This window comes from Diospyros lotus, chromosome 13, assembly GCF_014633365.1.
Source record: "Diospyros lotus cultivar Yz01 chromosome 13, ASM1463336v1, whole genome shotgun sequence".
Lineage (NCBI taxonomy): Eukaryota > Viridiplantae > Streptophyta > Magnoliopsida > Ericales > Ebenaceae > Diospyros > Diospyros lotus.
The window spans coordinates 3,495,503-3,516,666 of record NC_068350.1 but is presented as its reverse complement, the minus strand read 5'-3'; the positions used below and the strand labels follow the sequence as shown (position 1 = coordinate 3,516,666).

Genomic DNA, 21,164 nt, shown 5'->3' with positions numbered 1-21,164 from the left:
GAATATGATTAGTTGTAAATGCAATTATTAGAGGTTCATTCTTATATTTAATACATAGCATTACGTAATTTTTCACGAGGTGGGGCAGAATCAGTGCAGTGTTCTTCATGCATCATTTTAACCAGTCCCTTGTCCTCTCTTTGGACATCTGTTAGATATCATTATCTGTGGATAAGAAGATTATAACGATTTCAAAAGGGTATCAAGGGTTTGTTTTTTTCAGAAGGAGATTTACAAACAAATCATTCAAGAGTGTCTGCAAAATCTAAAAATTGCTTTAATGTGAGCTCTCTAGGACCAGTATTTGAGACACAGAATAAAGAAATCCACTTTTCAATTTAACTGTGGGGCCTCACCCTTCAAAAAACATAAAGGTTGCATCAACCTGGATGATGATCATAATTTTTTGAGGGACTAGAAGCTGGACTTTCTTCCTCTTTTTACTTATGAAAGCTATTTTCATAGCCAAAAGCATATCCTTCACAGACCAAGGAAACACACAAGCCCAAGCTGACGCACAATCAAAGTCCATAGCTTCTTAGTAGCAAGACGGTGAACAAGAAGATGGTTCTATGAATGTCGATTTGCAAATGCAAAACTAATTAGCAATTGCTTGATTTCTTAATGACACGAGCAAGCAGAAAAATCGTGCTATGAGACACTGTTGCTATAAAAAATGCCACCCCGGGAAGGTGCCTTCCAAACTTCTTTCCAGATATAAGAGGCCTTCCCCGGCCCTAGAAGGGATCTATAAATGATTTTCACTTTAATGCATTCTGAAGTGAATTTGTTCCCGCATAACACATCATACCCCCCCCCCCCCCCTCTAAATGTTGGTTACTCTTCTACTTTCATACTGTCAAACTTATGAACAATCAGTTCTAAAATAGTTACTGATTGCTGCCATTCCATCTTTAACCAATCTAATTAGAGCTGGAAAGGCACCTCCCAACTAGAAGAAGCCTCCACGTACATTGGTTCTAGAAATCACTCAAATCACTCCTCCCTTATTAGCCATCTCAAAAGGACTATGTTTCATGAAACTTACCTAGATTGCCAGAATGCATCTCAATAAGCCTCTACCATGAGGTAAGACTTCATCTGAAAAAAGCCCAATCACTGCATAAACAATAACAGTGTCCTCCAAAGCTTATTCTCATTGCAAACATATCTCTCCAACCATTTTCTAAGCTAGGATTGATTGAATACAACAACATATCCAGCCTTTATCCCACTATGTGGGGTCACCTACATGAATTCTAGACTTCCATGTATTTTTGTCTTTTGTCATATCTTCATTTAGACCCATACACTTCATATCAAACTTTAATGTTTCTCCCAAAGTCTTCTTGGGTCTGGCTCTACCTCTTTTTTTAACTAATTATTCCATGTCATCAACTCTCCTCACATGAGCGTCTCTTGGTCTTCTTCTCACATGACCAAACCATTTTAATCTAGTCTCTCTCATCTTCTCCTCGATTGACACTACTCCTAACTTATTACGAATAACCTCATTTCTAATTTTATCTTTTCTTATATGGCTGCACATCCATCTTAGCATCCTCATCTCCGCTAGTATTTGACTGCCCAACATTCTGAGTCATACAACAAAACTGATCTTATAGTTGTCCTATAGAATTTTTCTTTCAGTTTTAATGGGAGTTTACCATCACATAACACCCCCGATGCATTTCTCCATTTTAGCCAACCTGCCTTAATTCTATGCGTGACATCCTCGTGAATTTCTATCAGAGCACTGTTTGGTCAGTGGGTGAGAAGGATTATCGATGGCTGAGGGGACGCGTATGAAGAACTTTGAAACACAGTTGCAGCAAACTGTGGTGGTCGTGGCGGAATGTCAAAGTAAGATGGAGCTGGGTACGACTCAGAATCAGGAGGCGATCCTTACACTGGATCGTCGGGTGGAGAGCGCCATGGGTGGAATGGAAAGGAGGTTGGACGAGTCCATTACAAGAGTACGAGAGGAACTAGTTGTACAAATACAGCAGTACATGGCCATGTTAGGCCGACAACAACCGATAAGGCTAGCACCTGACTTCCCTCCGAGAGAAGGGATAGACCCTATCCTTCAAAGGGATAGAGCTGGTCGGGAGCTGGAAATACATTAGGAGGAGCTTAACCAGGGTGGCAGAGATGAAGGAATATTGGGAAGAGGGCCAGCAAGCCCGATGAACCATCATCCACAAGGGTTTCCTCTCCCTAAGATGGACATTCCAGTGTTCGAAGGGATTAACCCACGATGGTGGATAAGGAAATGCGAAAGGCTGTTTGAATGGCATAACATTCTAAAACCGCAGAAGGTGTCGCTGGCAGCAGCCTACTTCAATGAGGAGGTCGATGCTTGGTATCAAGGAGTCATACTACTAAGGAGAAACCTGACGTGGGGGGAGTTCACAGAGGCTCTATGTGGAAGGTTTGGAGAAAAAAGTATGGCCGACATTGTGGAAGAGTTAAACAAGCTTAAACAGTCAGGAAGTGTAGGGATGTACCAGAAACGCTTTGAGGAGCTGAGGTCTTACATGATCCAATACAACCCCTACCTCACCGAAGTCTATTTTGTATTAAGTTACTTGAGTGGCCTCAATGATGAATTAAGGCCAATGGTTAAGGTGCTTAAACCCCAGACTATAGCTCAAGCATCGGAAGATGCTCGGTTACAGGAGCTAGCAATAGAAGCCTCGTCAAGAGGCAAAGGCAGCAAACAGGGAATGGTGGCAGGGACCCAAAATGGGGTAGGGAGGTATTTTAATCAGGAAGTAGGCAAGGATACCAGCGGGGTAAGAGGAGTTGTGGGTCAAAGCACAGCACCCTCAGGAGATCCATTGAGGGAGTAAAGAAGATTAGCAGGACTATGCTTCGGTGTAGAGACAAGTATCACCCAGGGCAGCCTTGCAAGAGGCAGATTTTGCTGTTAGAAGGGAATGAAGGAAGTGGCTAGGAGGTGGAGGAAGAGATAGATGGGGATGACGGGGGCATGGAAGACAATGGAAAAATATCCATTCATGCCCTGAAGGGGTGGCTAATAACAAAATTATTAAGGTAGAAGGACAGGCCAAGGGGAGTACTCTGATGTTTCTGATCGATAGTGGGAGTACTCACAGTTTTATTGATGAGCACACGGCAAGGAGGCTAAATTGTCAGCTAATAGGGACGCCACCCTTAAGCGTGACAGTGGCCAATGGCCAGAAGGTGTTTAGTACTTCGGCTTGCAATGGGTTTTCGTGGGAAATGCAAGGGGAGAAATTTGTAACCGATTTAAGGCTGCTACAGTTGGGAGGCTGTGATATGGTCTTGGGGGTGGATTGGATGAAAGGAGTAAACCCTATTTGTTTTGATTTTAATCGCATGGAAGTATCCTTTGAGAAGGAGGGCAAAAGAATGACCATCAAGAGCGGAAAAGAAGCTGGGGTGTGCAAGCTGATGTCTGGGAAAGTTCTGATGAGAGTCATGAAGGGGAAGTGGGTTCAATGGGCACAACTCTTTTCAATAGTGACCACAAAAGATGCATTCAAGGAACAAGGAGAGCTGGGGCAGTACTACCTAACAGTCAGCAACCAGGAGGAGCCCCCTGATCAGGTAACACATTTGGCTTTACTTGATGAATTATTGGTGAAATATGAGGACCTCTTTGCAGAACCAAGATCCCTACCCCCTAACCGACTGTTTAACCATTCTATTAACCTCAAGCTAAATACAGAACCAGTTAATATTAGAGCCTACCTACACCCACCTATCCAAAAGAATGAGATCGAGAGGATGGTTAGGGATATGCTCCAACAATCCATTATCAAACCAAGCCAAAGCCTCTTTGCTTCACCTGTTTTGTTAGTGAAAAAGAAGGATGGAACATGGCAGTTTTGTGTAGACTACCGCCACTTGAATTCCATCACAATCAAGGATAAATTTCCCATACCCTTGGTGGAAAATCTTTTAGACGAACTCCACAATGCCAAGTTCTTTTCCAAGCTTGATTTACGCTCGGGTTATCATCAAATTAGGATGAAACCCGAGGATACTCCTAAAACTGCATTCAAGACCCACCATGGCCACTTTGAATTTCTGGTAATGCCATTTGGGCTTACCAACGCCCCAGCCACTTTTCAATCACTCATGAACCGCATCTTTGAGCCCCACTTGTGGAAATTCATCTTAGTTTTCTTTGATGACATCCTTATCTATAGCTCCACCTTCGAACAACACTTATTGCACTTGCAAACCACCCTAGACATCCTCTGGTCCCACCAATTACTCATCAAGAAATCTAAATGTGAGTTTGGTCAGGGGCAGGTGGAGTATTTAGGGCACATAATCTCTAAGGGAAAGGTGAGCACTGATCCTAGGAAGATCGAAGCTATGGTGTCCTGGCCGAGGCTCACAATTGTGAGGGCCCTAAGGGGATTCCTTGGGTTAACAGGCTATTATCGGCGATTTGTTAAGAACTATGGAGTCATCAGCTGACCACTGACTGAGTTGCTGAAAAGGGGAGAGTTTAATTGGGGCCCCAAGGCAGAAAAGGCATTCAACGAGGTGAAGGAGGCCATGAGCAGGGTGCCTGAGTTGAAGCTGCCAGATTTTGAGAAGCCTTTTACCTTGGAAACCGATGCATGTGGCACTGGCATTGGGGCAGTGCTGGCATAAGAAGGAAGGCCAATTGCCTTCCTAAGCCAAGTGCTAGGCTCTAGACATTCTGGGTTAAGCATCTATGAGAAGGAATTTGTGGCAGTCCTAATGGCCGTGGATAGATGGAGGCATTACTTGGAAGGGGGGTGATTCATCATCAAAATAGATCACGAAAGCCTGAAATACCTTTTGCAGCAAAGACTTCAAACGCAGCTGTAGCGCAAGGGAATGGCTAAGCTCATGGGATTAGATTACACGATACAGTACAGAAAAGGTAAAGAAAACATAGCTATAGATGCCCTCTCCTAGTGCCATGAAGAGGGAAGCATTGTAGCAGTCATAGTAGTGACTCACAGTGGTACGAGGAAGTGATCAACAGCTATGGGAACGACCAAAGAATCACGGCCTTGCTGGAGAAACTAACTGTGAGGCAAGAAGAGGTGGAGGGGTATTCTCTGAAGGAAGGAATGCTGAGGTATCAGGGATGAATAGTGATTGGAGATCGGGCTAAGCTAAAAAGAAAGATCATGCAGGCCTTGCATGAGTCACCTTTAGGAGGCCATTTCGGCGAACAAAATACATATGTAAGGGTTAAGGGGATATTCTACTAGCCAAGAATGAAGGCGGAGGTAAAGGAGTTTGTGAAGGGTTGTGATGTTTGCAAAAGGTGCAAAACAGAGTGGGTACCCTATCTCGGACTGCTGCAACCCCTCCCCATTCGGATCAAGCTTGGTTAAGTGTGTCAATGGATTTCGTGGACGGCTTGCCTAGATCAGAGGGGAATGACAGTGTTCTGGTGGTGGTGGATAGGTTCACTAAATTCGCCCATTTCATCGGGTTATCCCATCCTTATACGACTCAGGAGGTGGCGAGAGTTTTCCTGGATCATGTGATCCAGCTGCACAGGGTTCCTCGGAATATTGTCTCCGATAGGGATAGCATTTTCACCAGCCTATTTTGGCAGGAGTTGATGAAATCTCTAGGAAGGAACCTAAGGTTGTCCACGTCATACCACCCCCAAACGAACGGCCAAACCGAGAGGGTGAATCAATGTCTCGAGACCTATCTAAGGTGTATATGCCTATTACAACACCCAAGGAATGGCATAGGTGGTTGTCCTTGGCACAGTGGTGGTATAACATTACCCGACATTCAGCTATTAGAATAACCCCCTTTGAAGCTCTGTTCGGATACAAACCACCCGTGCTACCAACAATAGGAGGAGGATCAGACGCAACCACAATAGAAGAGTACTTACAGAAAAAGAGAGAAGTGACTCGGCAAATGAAACAAGAGCTGGCCTCTGCCCAGCACCGCATGAAGCAGTACGCAGGCAGGAAGAGGACAGAAAGGGAGTTTGAGGTCGAGGAGGAAGTGTATCTAAGATTGAAACAACCACACCTGAGATCACTGACACAAGGGAAGGCTACTAAGCTTAGCTCTAGGTACTTTGGGCCTTTCTCTATAGCTAACAAGGTGGGAAATGTGGCGTATCGATTGCAATTACCGTCCAACACCCACATTCACCCTGTATTTCATGTTTCGCTACTGAAGAAGTCAATTGGGGGGTAGCCAGCAAGTGCCACGTTGCCACTTTTGCCTAAGGAAAGTGAACAAGTTGTAGAACCAGAGGCCATACTCGGGAGACGAGTGATCCAGCAAGGAGGGGTGCCCTTAATCTAAGTCTTGGTCAAATGGCAAGGGAGTACTAACTACTAAGGAAGGAAACACATGGGAATATCTCCCTGAACTGCTTCAGAAATTTCCTCGCGCGGTGAGCCTAATCAATCTTCCTTGAGGACAAGGAAGCATTCAAGAGGGGAGCAGTGTCACGCAGGCAATTTACCAAGAGAAATTTTTAATTTTTGCTTCTAATTGTAAGTTCTTTCTAGCTGTAGCCTTAAGCGCTAGTGGGAGCAGTAAGTTGGTTAGAATCAAGCTGTTACACGGTTAGGGAAGAGGGCCCATCTGTCAGGGAATAATTCCCCAAACGTCCTTATATAGGACCCTTTCGTGCAGTGTAAAGGCATGCAAAAACAATTAAGAATATTCTCTTCCGGCTACTCTTTCTCTCTCTCTTTTCCTCTGTCTCTCTCGTCTATCTCTCTCTCTAATTCCTTGCTATCTCCTTCGCAATTCTCTCGGAATTGTGGTAAACACAACTACCGTCCAGCGAGGTTGTGACAATTTCTCTATCTTTTTGAATCACTGATCCCAAATATCGAAAATGGTCTTTTCTTTGTATGATTTGGTTCTCCAATTTTATTATAACATCCTCTTGCATTCTTACTAAATTTACATTCCATATATTCTGTTTTCCTTCTACTTAATTTAAATCCCTTAGATTCTGAATTGTTTCTCTACAACTCAAGCTTAATGTTCACTTCCTCTTTTATTTCATCTACCAATACTATGTCATCTGCAAATAGCATATACCATGACACATTTGTCTGAATGTGTTTAGTGAGTTCATCCATTACTAAAGCAAATAAGTATGGACTTAGTGCAGAACCTTGATGCAGTTTCATTGTAATTTTAAACGGTTCAGTATCCCATCCACATGTTTTGACTCTTGTCTCTGCACCGTGATACATGTCCTTAAAGGCTTGTATATAGGCCAACTACCAACACGCATATAGTCAAACTTAGGTCTTTATTTTTTACTTATGCTAGATTCATCATAATCAATGAATAATTTAGGCTAGGAGGAAAATCTCTTTGGAACAGATTAATAGTTCTCCTCCCCATCAATTATTCATCATCTGTATCCTTTTGGTATATTTTGAGGTTCACAATTCCTTTTTTAAACTCCATATGGGTTTCCTTATAATTTCCTTTTGATGGTGCTTTTATATAAATGCACTATATATTGTTTTACCTTTTCTGAGGAATTAGCCTTTATGGCCTCCAGAAAGTTTTAGGTGAAGTGACAATTCTAAGAATCATGGCTACACTAGATACAGTGGCAGAATATGTATTGATCCTTTCACAATTTAAAAGTGATGTAATTCGGTGGCTGGAACCCAAGCTACAATTCTCTCTTTGGGGCTGATTGGTTGCACTTCTGTATTCATTGGTTGCACTTCTGTATTCAATTTTCTACTTTCATTTTCAAAATTGGAAATGAAAACAGACTTGTATTTGGTGGTTGTTTTTGTTTTCAAGAAAATACAGAAATTTTGAACCTTTGAGAAAAAAAAAAAAAAAAAAGATTTGAGGACACCGCTTTGGAATTTCCATAAATTCTATTTTGATTTCATTCCCCCCCCTCCCTTCCTCCCTTAGTGCTAACTTGTTCCAGTGGCCAGTGACTCCCACCCGCAATGGAGAGGATAAGCATGAAGAAGAAGAAAGAAGAAATAAAATCAAAAGCAAAAATTTTGAAAATAAAACATAGTTATCAAACAATATGTTCAATTTTCATGTTTTTAACTAAAAATCAAATTTGAACCAAAAAGTTAAAAATGAAAACGGACACATAAATTTGGAAGTGGTCCCTTCCTTATTTGTTTCCAAAAAATAGGTTTTTAGGTATTGTTATATATTTTCATATTCTGACCATATATTTTATTGTGCAATTAGGGAGATGATGACAACAGTCCCTCTTCTTCCACCAGTGAGAAGCAACAATGGTCCAAAGGAAAAAACAGGAAGACTTTTAATATTATGAGCAAGAGGTATGTGAAGTTTCTCCCATTAATTTGAAGAGTTGCCTGCTTGGCTGCTACTTTAAATTAGTCTCTACATATTTATGGCAAACTTACTACTTTCATTGGTCTGTTTCATCTTATTTACTAATATCTATCTTGAGAATTGTCAGCAATCCTCGTGGGTTGTGGAACTTTCTTGTGCGCAATCCTGCCAGGAGATCGGACTCCGAGTTATCAGCTGCAGATGGAAACGTGTGTCTTCATTCACTTTATGGCTTATTGATATAATTTTTTTCTTTGAAAGATAACCCCATGGCTTATGACCTTTCTCTGTTGATATTTCTGTTACATCCTTCATTTTGATTTTTCAAAGCAGGCAAATATATGTTGCTGTTTTAAATTAATGAATACTAGCATATTGATGCTATTGCAGTATTAGCTGGTTCAAATATCCAAAGGTTTTATCTGACATGAGATACTAAAGAATCCGAGCCCTATACTTCTTGTCTTTCTAGATTCCTTGGTCTGAGCAAGGTTGCTTGAAGTTCAACCTAGTTGATTAGCCCACAACAAGCAGACATATGAATGCAAACTGCTCATTTGATGCATTCTATTTTTCTTTACTTCAAGGCGGGCTAATAATAATTGTATTATCATTTGCAATCATTGATATAATCTGCTACCAGTCTTATGCTTTTCCCGGTCATTTATCATCCTGTGCCGAAACATGTATGTTAAACTATATGCAAATTTAAGGCATGAAACCCTCTTGAATGGAAAAAAAAAGAAAAGAAAAGAAAAGAAAAAGGAAAAGAAAATGCAAACTGTTATGTCTAATAATTGGAAAACAATGTCTGTTTTATAAACTAAGTGCAATTACTAAATAGCAAAACAAGAGCATTACCTGCAATGTCTAGATGCCTAACGGGCTTTTAAAAGTTTTCTATTAATTGTTTTGATTTTTTTTTGCTTTTGTTATGGCTGGACATATTGATGACAAAGAATTCTGCATGTTTATTTGATTTAATTGATACAGAATATCTTTATGCATGAAAATCATGGCTGTGATAATTTCCTTCTATTAAAGGTACTAGTCAGTTTACAGATTTGTTCTCTACCTGGATGCTTGTTTCTTTATCCAAAATAGTACTTATTCAAACAGATGAGGGCCAGACAAAGAAAACTAGCTAAAAGGAGGTCACCGAATTAGTTTATGGGAAAGTTAACAAGTATTAATGTTAAAGCAGCACAGAAAGTCGTTTGGGGGTATTCTCATAATGACTCAAGCTGTTGATGAATCACAAATGTGATTATTTTGCCTTGAGTAATGTTGAGTATGTCATGTCCTAAAGGAATAGGTGATTTTTCAGTCTAGACAGAATCTGATGAAAAAATATATGTGCAATTAGAAGTGGTTGTGGAACTTCTTTTTTTTTTTTTTTTTTTGGCGAGTGGTTGTAAAATTATTAGGAAATATAGATTGAAAGAAAACTTAAGAGCAATGGACTGTTGAGACACATGCTTGAGAGTGAAATAACTGTTCTAAAGAATGTTGAAGTCAGGTGGAAGTTTCTTTGAAGATTTCCCAAGCTTAACATATTCATCAACTTAAGAAACTAAGTTTCTGATTTAGTAAGAGGATCAAATAACATTTATAACTGAACAGTGACGAGTAAGAGGAAGTGTGTAGTAAAAACTAATGCTGCACCCTCTTATTATGATGCATTTGAGCAAAAGTGACATCTGCCCCATCCATTATTTTCAACTCTCACTGGAAGAGACCACCAACTTGCTTGCTAATTGTTGCTTTTGGGTTTTCTCTTTGGAAGTCATATGCAAAAGTTACAGGAGCAACAAGTCATGGTATGGTCAATCTGTTTGCTGGATATGAACTTTATCTGACATTATTACTTAATAAGGTCATCATAGTATCATCAAATTTTAAGTGAAAGATGAGTACTCAAAATTTTAGTGAAGATGTGAAAAAAGAGATTCTATCACAACATTCTGCCATATGTGCAATGTATCATACTGCTTGGCAGTTACAATAACCTTAAGGTGCTCTGCTATTTTGGGAAGATGTGTCTTGACACTGAGCCTAATTTGAGTTTTCATTTGGCTCTAGCTTATCACCTATTTTAGAAGAAGTTGCAATGGTCGTTCTAGTTGAATACTGAAATTCCTGGTGCGCAGGATGATACTTTTGAGAAGAGTTCTTCAGTCGCTGGCTTAACAAACTCACAATCAAATGAAATTCAACGGTTTGAACTTTTAAGGAATGAACTAATAGAACTCGAGAAAAGAGTCCAACGAAGTGCTGATCGATCTGCAAATGAAGAGGTACTCTTAAATTTCAGTTCCTAATAAGCTTGAATTTAAGATATGATGATTGTATAACTCATACCATTAAGTTCCTATCTTTCCATTTTGTTCCTTGTTGGTATACACATTTGTGGTTTCATTGTGGATTAGTTTATTTTGCATAAACAATGCAATACCTATAATGTAATTGAATACCATAATGTTATAATTTTATTTACAAAAAAAAAAAAGAAGATAATTTCAAACTTTCCCTTTTATAAATTATATTTTACACCCCAGTGTTTTTAGACCAAGCTTAACTTAGCCCTAGTTTTTGGTTCAAAGTCGCTGTAGTTGGTAACCATCAGCTGTCTCTTACCTATTCTATGTAGGAATAATTCATAAGGAGCACTGTTTCTGGGCTCGGAGTTAGGCTAGCAGAGGATGTCCACATGATTCTTGTAATCCCACTGCCTCATGCTGTTTTGGCATGGACCCATAAACAAATGTTTATAGCATATTGTCCTCATCCTATTCTCTAGGTCCAATGATCTTAGGTGATCATACACAATGAGTCAAAAACAGGCTGTTTGTTCTCCTAATTGTTTTTGGCGATAAAAAATATACTTAGATTTAGAAGTTGATGATCCAGTGGACTTTAAATTTTATTTCATTTACAGTTAAGGAAACCCTAGAAAATATGTTCCAGTTCAGAGCAGAATATCTCTGGTCAACTAGCTTTTAAAAGGATTCCTTTCAGAACTTGCCAAGTAAGAGATCATAAAATCTGGCTCAACAATTGTTTAGAGTTCACTTCAGCCCATTGTCATCCAACCTTGCTAATTGATGAGTTTCTTGTGACAATGTGACTCAGTAATCTCCCTCCAATTCCAAACTCCTTAGATTCATTTTAACTACCAAAGATCATGCAGGCCCTTGTGAAGGAATGAAAAATAGTTGCAAGGACATCTCAGCAATGTTTCTTTGTTGCAAATTTGTTGTTAATGCAGCACCCATGCAACACTAAGCTAGCAACTTCTATTGCATTTCTGCGTCTTAATTTAGAAGTCACCTTAAAGTTCTATTAGCTCATTCCTTAAAGTTTAACTGTTGATTTGCAGCATCTATTTAAACAATGAGGGGAACTGAAGATGACAAAACTGCTTGTCCTTCAATATTTGGAGCCATATAAGGAATGTGTTGGCATCTAGCGAAAAAACAGGAATGCATTAGCTAAATAAACTGTTGGAAACCCCATTATCGTTGCAATAAACATGCATGATTGGATGTTGATCCTTGGGACAACAGTAAGGTTGCTCCATTGTGACCTGGAGGTCACATGTTCAAGTTAGGAAACAGCCTCTTTGCCAAGCAAGGGTAAGGTTGCGTACAATTAACCTTCCCTAGAGCCCACAATGTGGGAGCCTTGATTGCGTACAATTCACTGGGTTCACTTGATTGGAAATTGATTGTAGCATCACCATGGAGAGAGAGGATTAAGAAGTTGGAAAGAGGAGTGGGGGCATAGAAAAGATGCTAGTCTGCTTGGTAGGTGTCCTGCTGCCAATTTCCTTTCTGATGGTTCATTAGCAATAGTGTCAGAAAATGATGACATGGAAGCACTGTGGACTGATTTGACTGTTTGAATGCCATTTGATGTTGGATGACTTCAGACCAAGTTGGCATAATAGTTGCCTTCGTCTAAATTAAGATTGCTGATGCACCTTCCATATTCATGTCCCTAGGTGAGCCTTGGATTCTCATTATGTCTGGGTGGGTTGTACATCATTATGCTTTAATGCTGGTCTCAGGCATTTTTGCTTCCTGAAAAATGTAAAGGATGTGAACCTTAACTGTTCATGGACATCTTTTCTTCACTTGGCAGCACCTAGAATTCAGCACCACTTGGTAGATATCTCCAGAGTTCATGTTGATAAATTAGCTATCTTGCTTATATTTGAGATCATTCTTGTCTCATTGTTAACATTTTACTACATTCATTTCAGGAGGAAATGGTGATGACAGTTAATTCTGTCAAGACTGCTGATGGTCATACTCAATTAGCATCAGTTCGAAAGAAAGAAAACTTAATTGAGAAATCATTTGATAAGCTCAAAGAAACCAGCACGGTATGCTTATCTAACCACTCTTCATTAGTTAAGAGGTGGATTTGTGGCCTCGCTGGTTCTATGGTGGCCATTTCAAATTTCATATATTATGTATCATGTTGTGACTGAAGTTCTCCACCTGATGTGTTCAAGTCAGATAAATCCAGTTTGGTTTAATTGCTTAGTTGACCACTTGGTTTGTAGACTTATTTAAGTTGATATAATGCATTTATGGATTATTTATTTTTTATCTATTAAATGAAGCAAATGTAATATGTACCCACATGCTGTGCACATTCTGCCCTCCCTCCCCCCCAAAATCCCCCATTTCCCAGAACCCCATGAACTGGGTTCCCTTATTTTATGTTTACTATTTCTCATGTCTAAAAGTGGGAAGTTTTTAGTGCAGCACCTTATCTTCTAGTTTGGAGTTGACATGTCATAAATCGGGTGGATCTGCACCATGATATGAAAAACAGAGCTTTCCTAAGTCAATTAACTTTTTAGAAATATGTCACAGACCAATAGTTGGTGTACTAAGGCGGGAGTATAGGCTGGTTATTAAGGCGGGATGACATAAGGGGAAGGCTGGGGTATTATTGTAATAAGGGGAATGGAAGGTACTTATAGAATAAAATTAAAATTGTATTTGTAATTCAAATGTGGCACCAAGGCTTGGTATATAAACCAACCTCTGCGACCCTTAGGCATGAATGGAAATACTATTGATTTTGTTTTCCTTCTAAATTCCCTCCCTCAGTTTATCAATTCCCGCACAATTCCTCACTGAATTACAAGAGAATTCTCCTTGTCAGAATTGAGTTCTAATAATTTGGTATCAAAGCAAGATCTTGGGCGATTGGGTTGGGCTATGGCAGACGGAACAAGGATAAAGTAGATGGAGGCGTAGCTCCAACAGGTGACGACAAAGGTGTTGGAGATGCAGAACCGAATGGAGGTGTTCGAGAATTCAGTGGAGCGAAGGATCAATGGAACTATAAATTTGTGGTGCGAAGAGAGTAGAGCACTGACTGCTGGGTTGGAGGATCAGATAAGACAACAGGGTCAGGCTCTTAGGGATCACATGCATCAGTTCATGTTGATGCTTTCGCGCCAAAATTAGGTACAAATCTCACCTGAATTTCCTCAAGGGAGAGATCTGAGCCAATCTTAAATGGCTAGGGAGGAAATTCAGATCGGAGGGATCTACGGAGTTGGAGACAGAACGGTCGGTGATGGAAGAGAATGTGGGGGTAAGGGGGCAAGGCACTGCAACTGGATTGAATTAGATTGGTTTGCCTATGCCCAAGATGGAGATCCCTCTATTCGATGGCCAAAACCCAAGGTGGTGAGTGAGGCGCTATGAGAGGGTGTTCAGCCTTTACAATGTGGTTAAACAGTAGAAGGTGATGCTAGGAGCGGCTTATCTAAATGACGTGGGAAATGCGTGGTACCAGGGCTAGATTGGAGTGAAGGAGGAGTGCCCATGGAGAGAATTCGTGGAGGGCATGTGTGAGCGGTTTGGGGAAAAGGGAATCCTAGATGTTGTGGAAGAATTTATTAGGCTTAGGCAATGAGGATCTGTACAAGCTTATCAACAAAGATTTGAGGAGTTGAAGGCCCTTATGTTGATCTCCAATTCCACTCTCACAGAGGGATACTTCATGTCAAGCTTCATTAGTAGTGGCTTGAACGAAAAGATATGCCCCACCGTTAAGATGTTCCAACCAAAGACAGTCCAACAGGCCACAGATTGTGTCAAGCTGTAGGAACTAACGATAGAAACACTAGTGAAGAAGCAGAAGGGGGTGAATAAGGGATGGCAGGTGAGCCCTTACAACAAAGTAGTTGAGGGTGGGATAAGGGTGGTGGAACATGGGGACAGGACAATAAGGGGTTGGCCCTCTACCACTTTCTTAGTCACTCACTGGAAATTTGATAAAACAAAGGAGGTTGGCAGTCCTCTGCTTCAGATGCGGAGATAAGTACATTCCTGGTCATCATTGTAAACGACAGTTGCTGTTGTTGGATGGAACTGAAGAAAATGTTGGGGAAGAAGAGGAGGAATGTGGTCAAGGGGAAGAAGGAGAAGAGGAGAAGGTGGAGATCTCCCTACATGCCTTAAGGGGAGTGACCACTAATAAAATAATCAAGGTGGAAGGGAGAGCAAAAGAGAGTAGTTTGATGATCCTCATTGACAGGAGAAACACTCATAGCTTCCTTGATGAAGGGACATCTAAGAAGTTAAAATGCAGCCTCACGGGAACTCATCCCCTATCAGTCACTGTAGCTCATGGGCAAAAGGTATTATGCAAATCAGCATGTGTGGGATTTTGTTAGCAGATGTAGGGGGAAGAATTCAAGGCTGATTTGTGTCTTCTTAAGTTGGGGGAATGTGACATGGTTTTAGGAGTTGATTGGATGAGAGAAGTCAGTCCCATCTGTTTTGACTTTAACAATATTGAAGTTACATTCAAGAAGGGGGGAAGGAGAATGACTCTAACGGTCAGTGTTGAGGCAAGAACTTGTAAGATGATTACAGGCAAGAGGTTACACAAATGCTCAAGAACAAGTGGACACAGGTGGCACAACTTTTCTCCATACATGCTATGGAATTGGAGGAAAACACATTAGGTGGTGAGAAGCTCATGCTGAAGTCCATGGACTCTGCACAAACTCCTTGGGAGGTAACTCAACTAGACTCGCTTGATTTAGTCTTAGATGAATTTGGGAACTTGTTTGAGGAACCTAAGTCTCTACCACCCCCAAGACTGATAGACCACACCATCAACCTAAAATGTAATGCTAAGCCAATTAACATCCGCTCTTATAGATAACCTCCAAAATAGAAAGTTGAAATTGAACAAATGATCAAAGATATGCTACACACCTCAACCATTCGGCCAAGTACCAGCCCCTATGCCTCTCCCTTGCTCCTAGTTAAAAAGAAAGATGGCAGTTGGCGGTTATGTGTTGATTATCGCCAACTCAATTCCCTAACCATAAAGAACAAATTCCCTAGATCAATTATGGAAGACTTGTTAGATAAATTGCATGGAGCTAAAGTTTTTCTAAGCTTGACCTCAGATCAAGATATCATCAGATACAAATGCACCCCAATGATATCCACAAAACCGCATTTAGAACCCATCAAGGGTATTATGAATTCTTGGTAATGCCCTTCGGATTGAACAACGGTCCAGCAACTTTTCAAGCCCTCATAAACCAAATATTTGAGGCTTACCTACGCCAATTTATTTTGGTATTCTTTGATGATATTCCAGTGTATAACCCTACCTTTTCCAAACACCTAGAGCACTTAAGGACCACTCTACCAAGTCCTCAAGTTCAATAAGTTGTTCATTAAGAAGTCTAAATGTGCATTTGCACAAACTTAAGTGGAGTATCTTGGCCACATTATTTCTAGGGCAGGAGTGAGCATAGACCCCCAAAAGGTAGCATCCATGACTGCTTGGCCAAGACCTACCAATGTGAAAGCTCTGAGGGGATTTTTGGGTCTTACGGGGTATTATCGGAGGTTTGTAAAAGACTGGCATCATTAGCAAGCCATGGATAGAGTTGTTAAAAAAAGAGAGATTTCATTGGAGTGATAAGGTGGAGGAAGCTTTTGGAAAACTGAAAATAGCCATGAGCGAGGTTCCTACATTGAGTCTCCCTGATTTTAATCAGCCATTTGTATTGGAGACAGCTGTAAGTGATTGTGGGGTGGGAGCAGTCCTGATGCAAGGAGGCAGATCCTTAGCCTTTATCAGCCAGGCATTGGCCCCTAAACATTTGGGTCTGAGTGTATATGACAAAGAACTTTTGGTTGTCCTAATAGCAGTAGAGAAATGGAGACATTACCTAAAAGGGGGTAGGTTCATCATAAGGACTAACCATGAGAGTCTCAAGTTTTTGTTTTGCAATAGAAACTTCATACCCATCTCTAGAGAAAAGGTATGTCAAAATTAATGGGACTTGATTACGTTATTCAATACAGGAAAGGCTATGAGAACAAAGTTGTCGATACTCTTTCTCGGTGCTTAGAGGAAGGGGGGTCAACTGCTATTACTGCCTTAACAGCAGATTGGTTCCTAGAAGTAACCTCTAGCTATGGTAAGGGAGAGTGGACTGAAACACTTATGGAACAGCTTACTATTGACCTAGATAACATATCTGACTTTACACTGAAAAACGGGTTGTTAAGGTACAAGGAAATATTGGCGATTGGGGAGGATGAATCCCTCAAGAAAAAGGTATTGATGGCACTGCATGACTCTCTTGTTGGAGGCCATTCAGGGGAGCAGAATACATATAGCAAGGTGAAACAATTATTCTACCGGCTCGGATTAAAGAAAATGGTGAAAGAATATGTGTGAAGTATTGTGACATTTGCAACAAGTGCAAACATGAAAACATCCACCCTCTGGAGCTGTTGCAACCTCTACCAAATACCTAATAAAGTATGGACCAACATCAGCATGGATTTTGTAGAGGGTTTGCCAAAATCATAAGGCAGGGATTGTGTGTTGGTGGTAGTTGACAGATTAACGAAGTATGCTTACTTCTTGAGTCTATCTCACCCCTTTACCGCATAAGAGGTGGCTAGGGTGTTCTTAGACCAGGTGTGTAAGTTACATGGGCTGCCTCAAGTGATTGTTTCAAACAGGGATAAGATTTTCACAAGTTTACTTTGGAGAGAACTCATGAAGTCCCTAGGTACCCAACTACATATGTCTTCCTCCTATCATCCGGAGACCGATGGGCAGACTGAGAGGGGAAACCAATGCCTAGAAACCTATTTATGGTGTGTGCGCCTAATGCATCCTACCGAGTGGCATAAATGGCTTCCAGTGCCTAGAAACCTATTTAAGGTGTGTGTGCCTAATGCATCCTATCGAGTGGCATAAATGGCTTCCTTTGCCACAATGGTGGTACAACACCAGCTATCATTCCTCCCTAAAAATGACACCGTTTAAAGCACTCTTCAGGTACAAACCACCTCTATTACCGATGGGTGGGGGCCAAAACTTAGTGGCTACAATGGATGATTATTTGGTTCAAAGGCAGCAAATGGTGTACACCCCAAAGGAGTTAGCTAGTGCACAAAACCAGATGAAACAGTTCGCTGATAAAAGGAGGAGTGAGGGGTCTTTTTCTGTGGGGGATAAGGTGTATTTGAAGTTAAGGCAAGCTCAGTTGAAGACCATATTGATATCGCCTAATATGGTAACTAAGCTCAGCCCCAAATTTTATAGTCCTTATGAAGTGATAGCTCAAGTGGGGAAGGCTGCCTACAGGTTACAGCTTCAGAGGGGTCCTCCATCCACCCTGTATTCCATGTGTCGCTCCTTAAACTCTCTTTCGGCACCAATCCGGGCAGTTCTACCCTACCTCCAGTAGCTCATAATATTCAACAAGAGGCAGAAGCCATAGCCATTGTGGGCAAAAGGGTTATCTACAAAAAGAAGGCGCTAATCACACAAGTGTTAGTGCGCTGGTCCAACCATCATCCCGAGAACAACACATGGGGGTACTTGCCTGATTTTTTAAAGCAATTCCCCAGGGCAGCTGGGCTACTTTAACCTACTTGAGGACAGGTAGTGTTTTAAGCAGGGGAGAATTGTCACGGACCAGTAGTTGGGATACTAAGGCGGGAGTATAGGCTGGTTATTAAGGCGGAAAGGCTGGGGTATTATTGTAATAAGGGGAATGGAAGGTAGTTATAGAATAAAATTCAAATTGTATTTGTAATTCAAATGTGGCACCAAGGCTTGGTATATAAACCAACCTCCATGACCCTTAGAGGCATGAAAGGAAATACTATTGATTCTGTTTTCTCTCTAAATTCTCTCAATCTCTCTCTCAATTCTCTCCCTCGGTTCATCAATTCCCGTGCAATTCTTCATTGAATTGCGAGAGAATTCCCCTTGTCAGAATTGAATTCTGACAAAATATTGGACAAGGATGGATTGCTTGAAGAGTAAAAGTTAAGTTGAATGATCAGTTCAAAGATGATTATTGAATTGCATGAAGTGTATCATATTTTTGGTTCAATTTCAATAAATAATGCAGTTCTATGTCAGCAAATTCTGAAAACATTTTTCCATAACTAATTTGCAAAAAGAGGAAATAAGTTTCCCTAAGGGGATGAAATGTGTGCAAATGAAAAGACAAATCTGAATGTGATAGAAACCAAAATGAAATCATATATCTGCAAGCGCATAAAGTTAAAAAAAAAACAAGCACATACAAATAAAGAAAAGAAACAAAAACAGAAGACTCTAAAACATAGTAGTCTATCCTTGTATCATGCATTAAAAGGAAAATGTGGATGGTTCCCTTCAAAACAAACTAAAAACTGCCCAATGCCCTAAAAACATTCACAGCCTGTACTTGCTAAAACATTCAAACTTATGGAATTGAATAGAATTACAAATAATATTCATGTTTGCATGTGATTGACAATGTAAAATGGCCCTAATAAATACTGTATACTTGTTGATTGTGAAGCATGTAACGACACCGTTTAAATTAAGGAGCCGGGCAGGAAGGTCAGTTGCAACTGCTGCCACGTGGCAGCGGAGGGCAGCTTGGCAACCGCCCGGTTGTCCTTCTCTCGATCGTGCCAAACGCCTTGTCTTTTTGCACGATCTGGACCGTCGATGCTGCCTTTTATCTGCTGTAATCCCAGCCCTTCTTTTGCATCGTGCGATCCTTATTTATTCGCTGTGCATCAAGATTTGTAAAAATCAGAGATTGAGAGAGAGTAAAAGGAGATGCTAAGGGGTTTGAGGGTTTTCTCATTTTCTGTTGTTTCATACTCTCTAGCTCCTTCGTGTTCTTCTCTCTGGTTCAATAGAGTAAGCCTCTGATCTTCCTCTTTTATATGGTTTTGAGGCGATTTTGTTAGTGAACCAACCTGTGTAAATAGAGTGGTTGTGAGGCTTGTATGCTGTAAGTATTGTAAACCCTATTTTTATTCCGATAGTACAGTGAGCTCTCCTTTGCTGGAGCTCAACGTGGACGTAGCCCTTTCGGGTGAACCACGGTAAATCTCTCGTGTTATTTTTTTTTCCATCGTTTTCTGTTTGCGTTTATTGTTTGTGTTTTTTCCATTTTCGATACTGTCTCTATTGTTGAGACTAAAGGCTTACAGTGGTATCAGTGTGTGTGTGTGTGCGCGCCCGCGCGCGTGCGATTTGCAATTCTGTTTGCGTAACAATACTAATATTCGGATGTGCCTTCAAGTACTTGGAAATCTTGGGCTTTGTTGATATTAAATTGACTGGATCTTGAGTTGGAATTGTGTGGGTTGAAAAGAGATGACAAGATTGTGAACACAATGGCCTGGAGACATCTAAAGATGCCTTTCCTTTTTGCTCCATTTAATTATTTTAGCATGTACAGGTGGCTGATAGAATTAGGTTAGTTTGATGAAGCATGCCGGGTGCATCTGAGGCATTTTCAGATGTAGAATGCCTATCAAGCTTAAGGAAAAACCAGAGGCAGCAACTGCATTGTAGGCAACTCTTTTTGAACTGTTGTTAGGATTGTTTTCTGTTGCATGCAGCAAGCCTGTAGAAACACTTCGAACCTGGTAAAGGGGCTTGGACTCTTGAGGTTTTCTGGTTGGATATTCTCTTCTTGAAACAAAATTTTCTTCCTTCTCTGTTGAAAGCACCTCCTATTGCCCTTAAATCCAGTATACGTATCCAATAGTTTGACACTCCACTATGTGTAAACAAGTTTACAACTTCGCAAGAACGCAAATGCATGCTCAGTGCAATATGCAGAGTCAAGTGAATGTCTTTTATTTTGTTGTTTTATTGCTGATTAAAAGTGAATTAGTTATTCTTCAACGTGTTTGGTGCATGGGATCAGAATTAGGATATGGTTTCACAATTCATACTCTACAGTTCATCCTCCTAAGGAAGGCAGTTTGCTGTTCTGAGTTATAGTTCTCTTGTTTTTCATAAGTAGGATGTTTGGCAAGGAACTCAGCTTCTCGCAGTTGATGTTGCTGCTGCTCTGGGATTACTTAGAAGGGTCCTAATAGGGGATGAATTGACTGAGAAAGAAAAGAAAGCTCTCCGAAGAACTCTAACTGATTTAGCATCAGTGGTTCCTATTGGTTTTCTCATGCTCCTTCCTGTAAGTTGTATTAGTTTTGCGATTTCAATATCTTTTGTGAATTTCATGATCTATCTGCGTCTCACTTATGTCGTATGCTTATGTGTAAATATATCAGTTCTAATTGTCCCAGCTTCAAATTACATGGGATTTCATGCTTGATCTGTCTTCATTTTTATGTTTTTGCATACATATAAATAGGATCGTTAAAGACCACTCTGAACTTGGGAAACCTATTGCAGACCTCACTCAATTCCTCTTCTTAGAGAACTGTGTTAGTTTGTGCTCCTACTTAACCTGTTGCATTATCTGAAATTGTTCTAAAGTGGGG

The 21,164-nt window shown here is 40.6% G+C and overlaps 1 protein-coding gene across 8 annotated transcripts in view; it reads left to right on the top strand.

The window, feature by feature from the left end:
* The window catches only part of LOC127789350 (uncharacterized), a 47,853-nt gene that overhangs the window by 25,384 nt on the left and 1,305 nt on the right, over positions 1 to 21,164 (top strand). For 4 of the 8 annotated variants that reach the window (XM_052318315.1, XM_052318314.1, XM_052318319.1 and 1 more), the window contains 5 exons: positions 8,224 to 8,318; positions 8,462 to 8,543; positions 10,485 to 10,631; positions 12,599 to 12,721; positions 20,684 to 20,854. In XM_052318315.1, the coding sequence (XP_052174275.1) occupies positions 8,224 to 8,318; positions 8,462 to 8,543; positions 10,485 to 10,631; positions 12,599 to 12,721; positions 20,684 to 20,854 (618 nt within the window). Of the gene's footprint in view, positions 1 to 8,223; positions 8,319 to 8,461; positions 8,544 to 10,484; positions 10,632 to 11,713; positions 12,477 to 12,598; positions 12,722 to 20,680; positions 20,855 to 21,164 lie in introns of those variants that run through there. The other 4 variants (XR_008020530.1, XM_052318317.1, XM_052318316.1 and 1 more) reach the window with 4 other exon arrangements.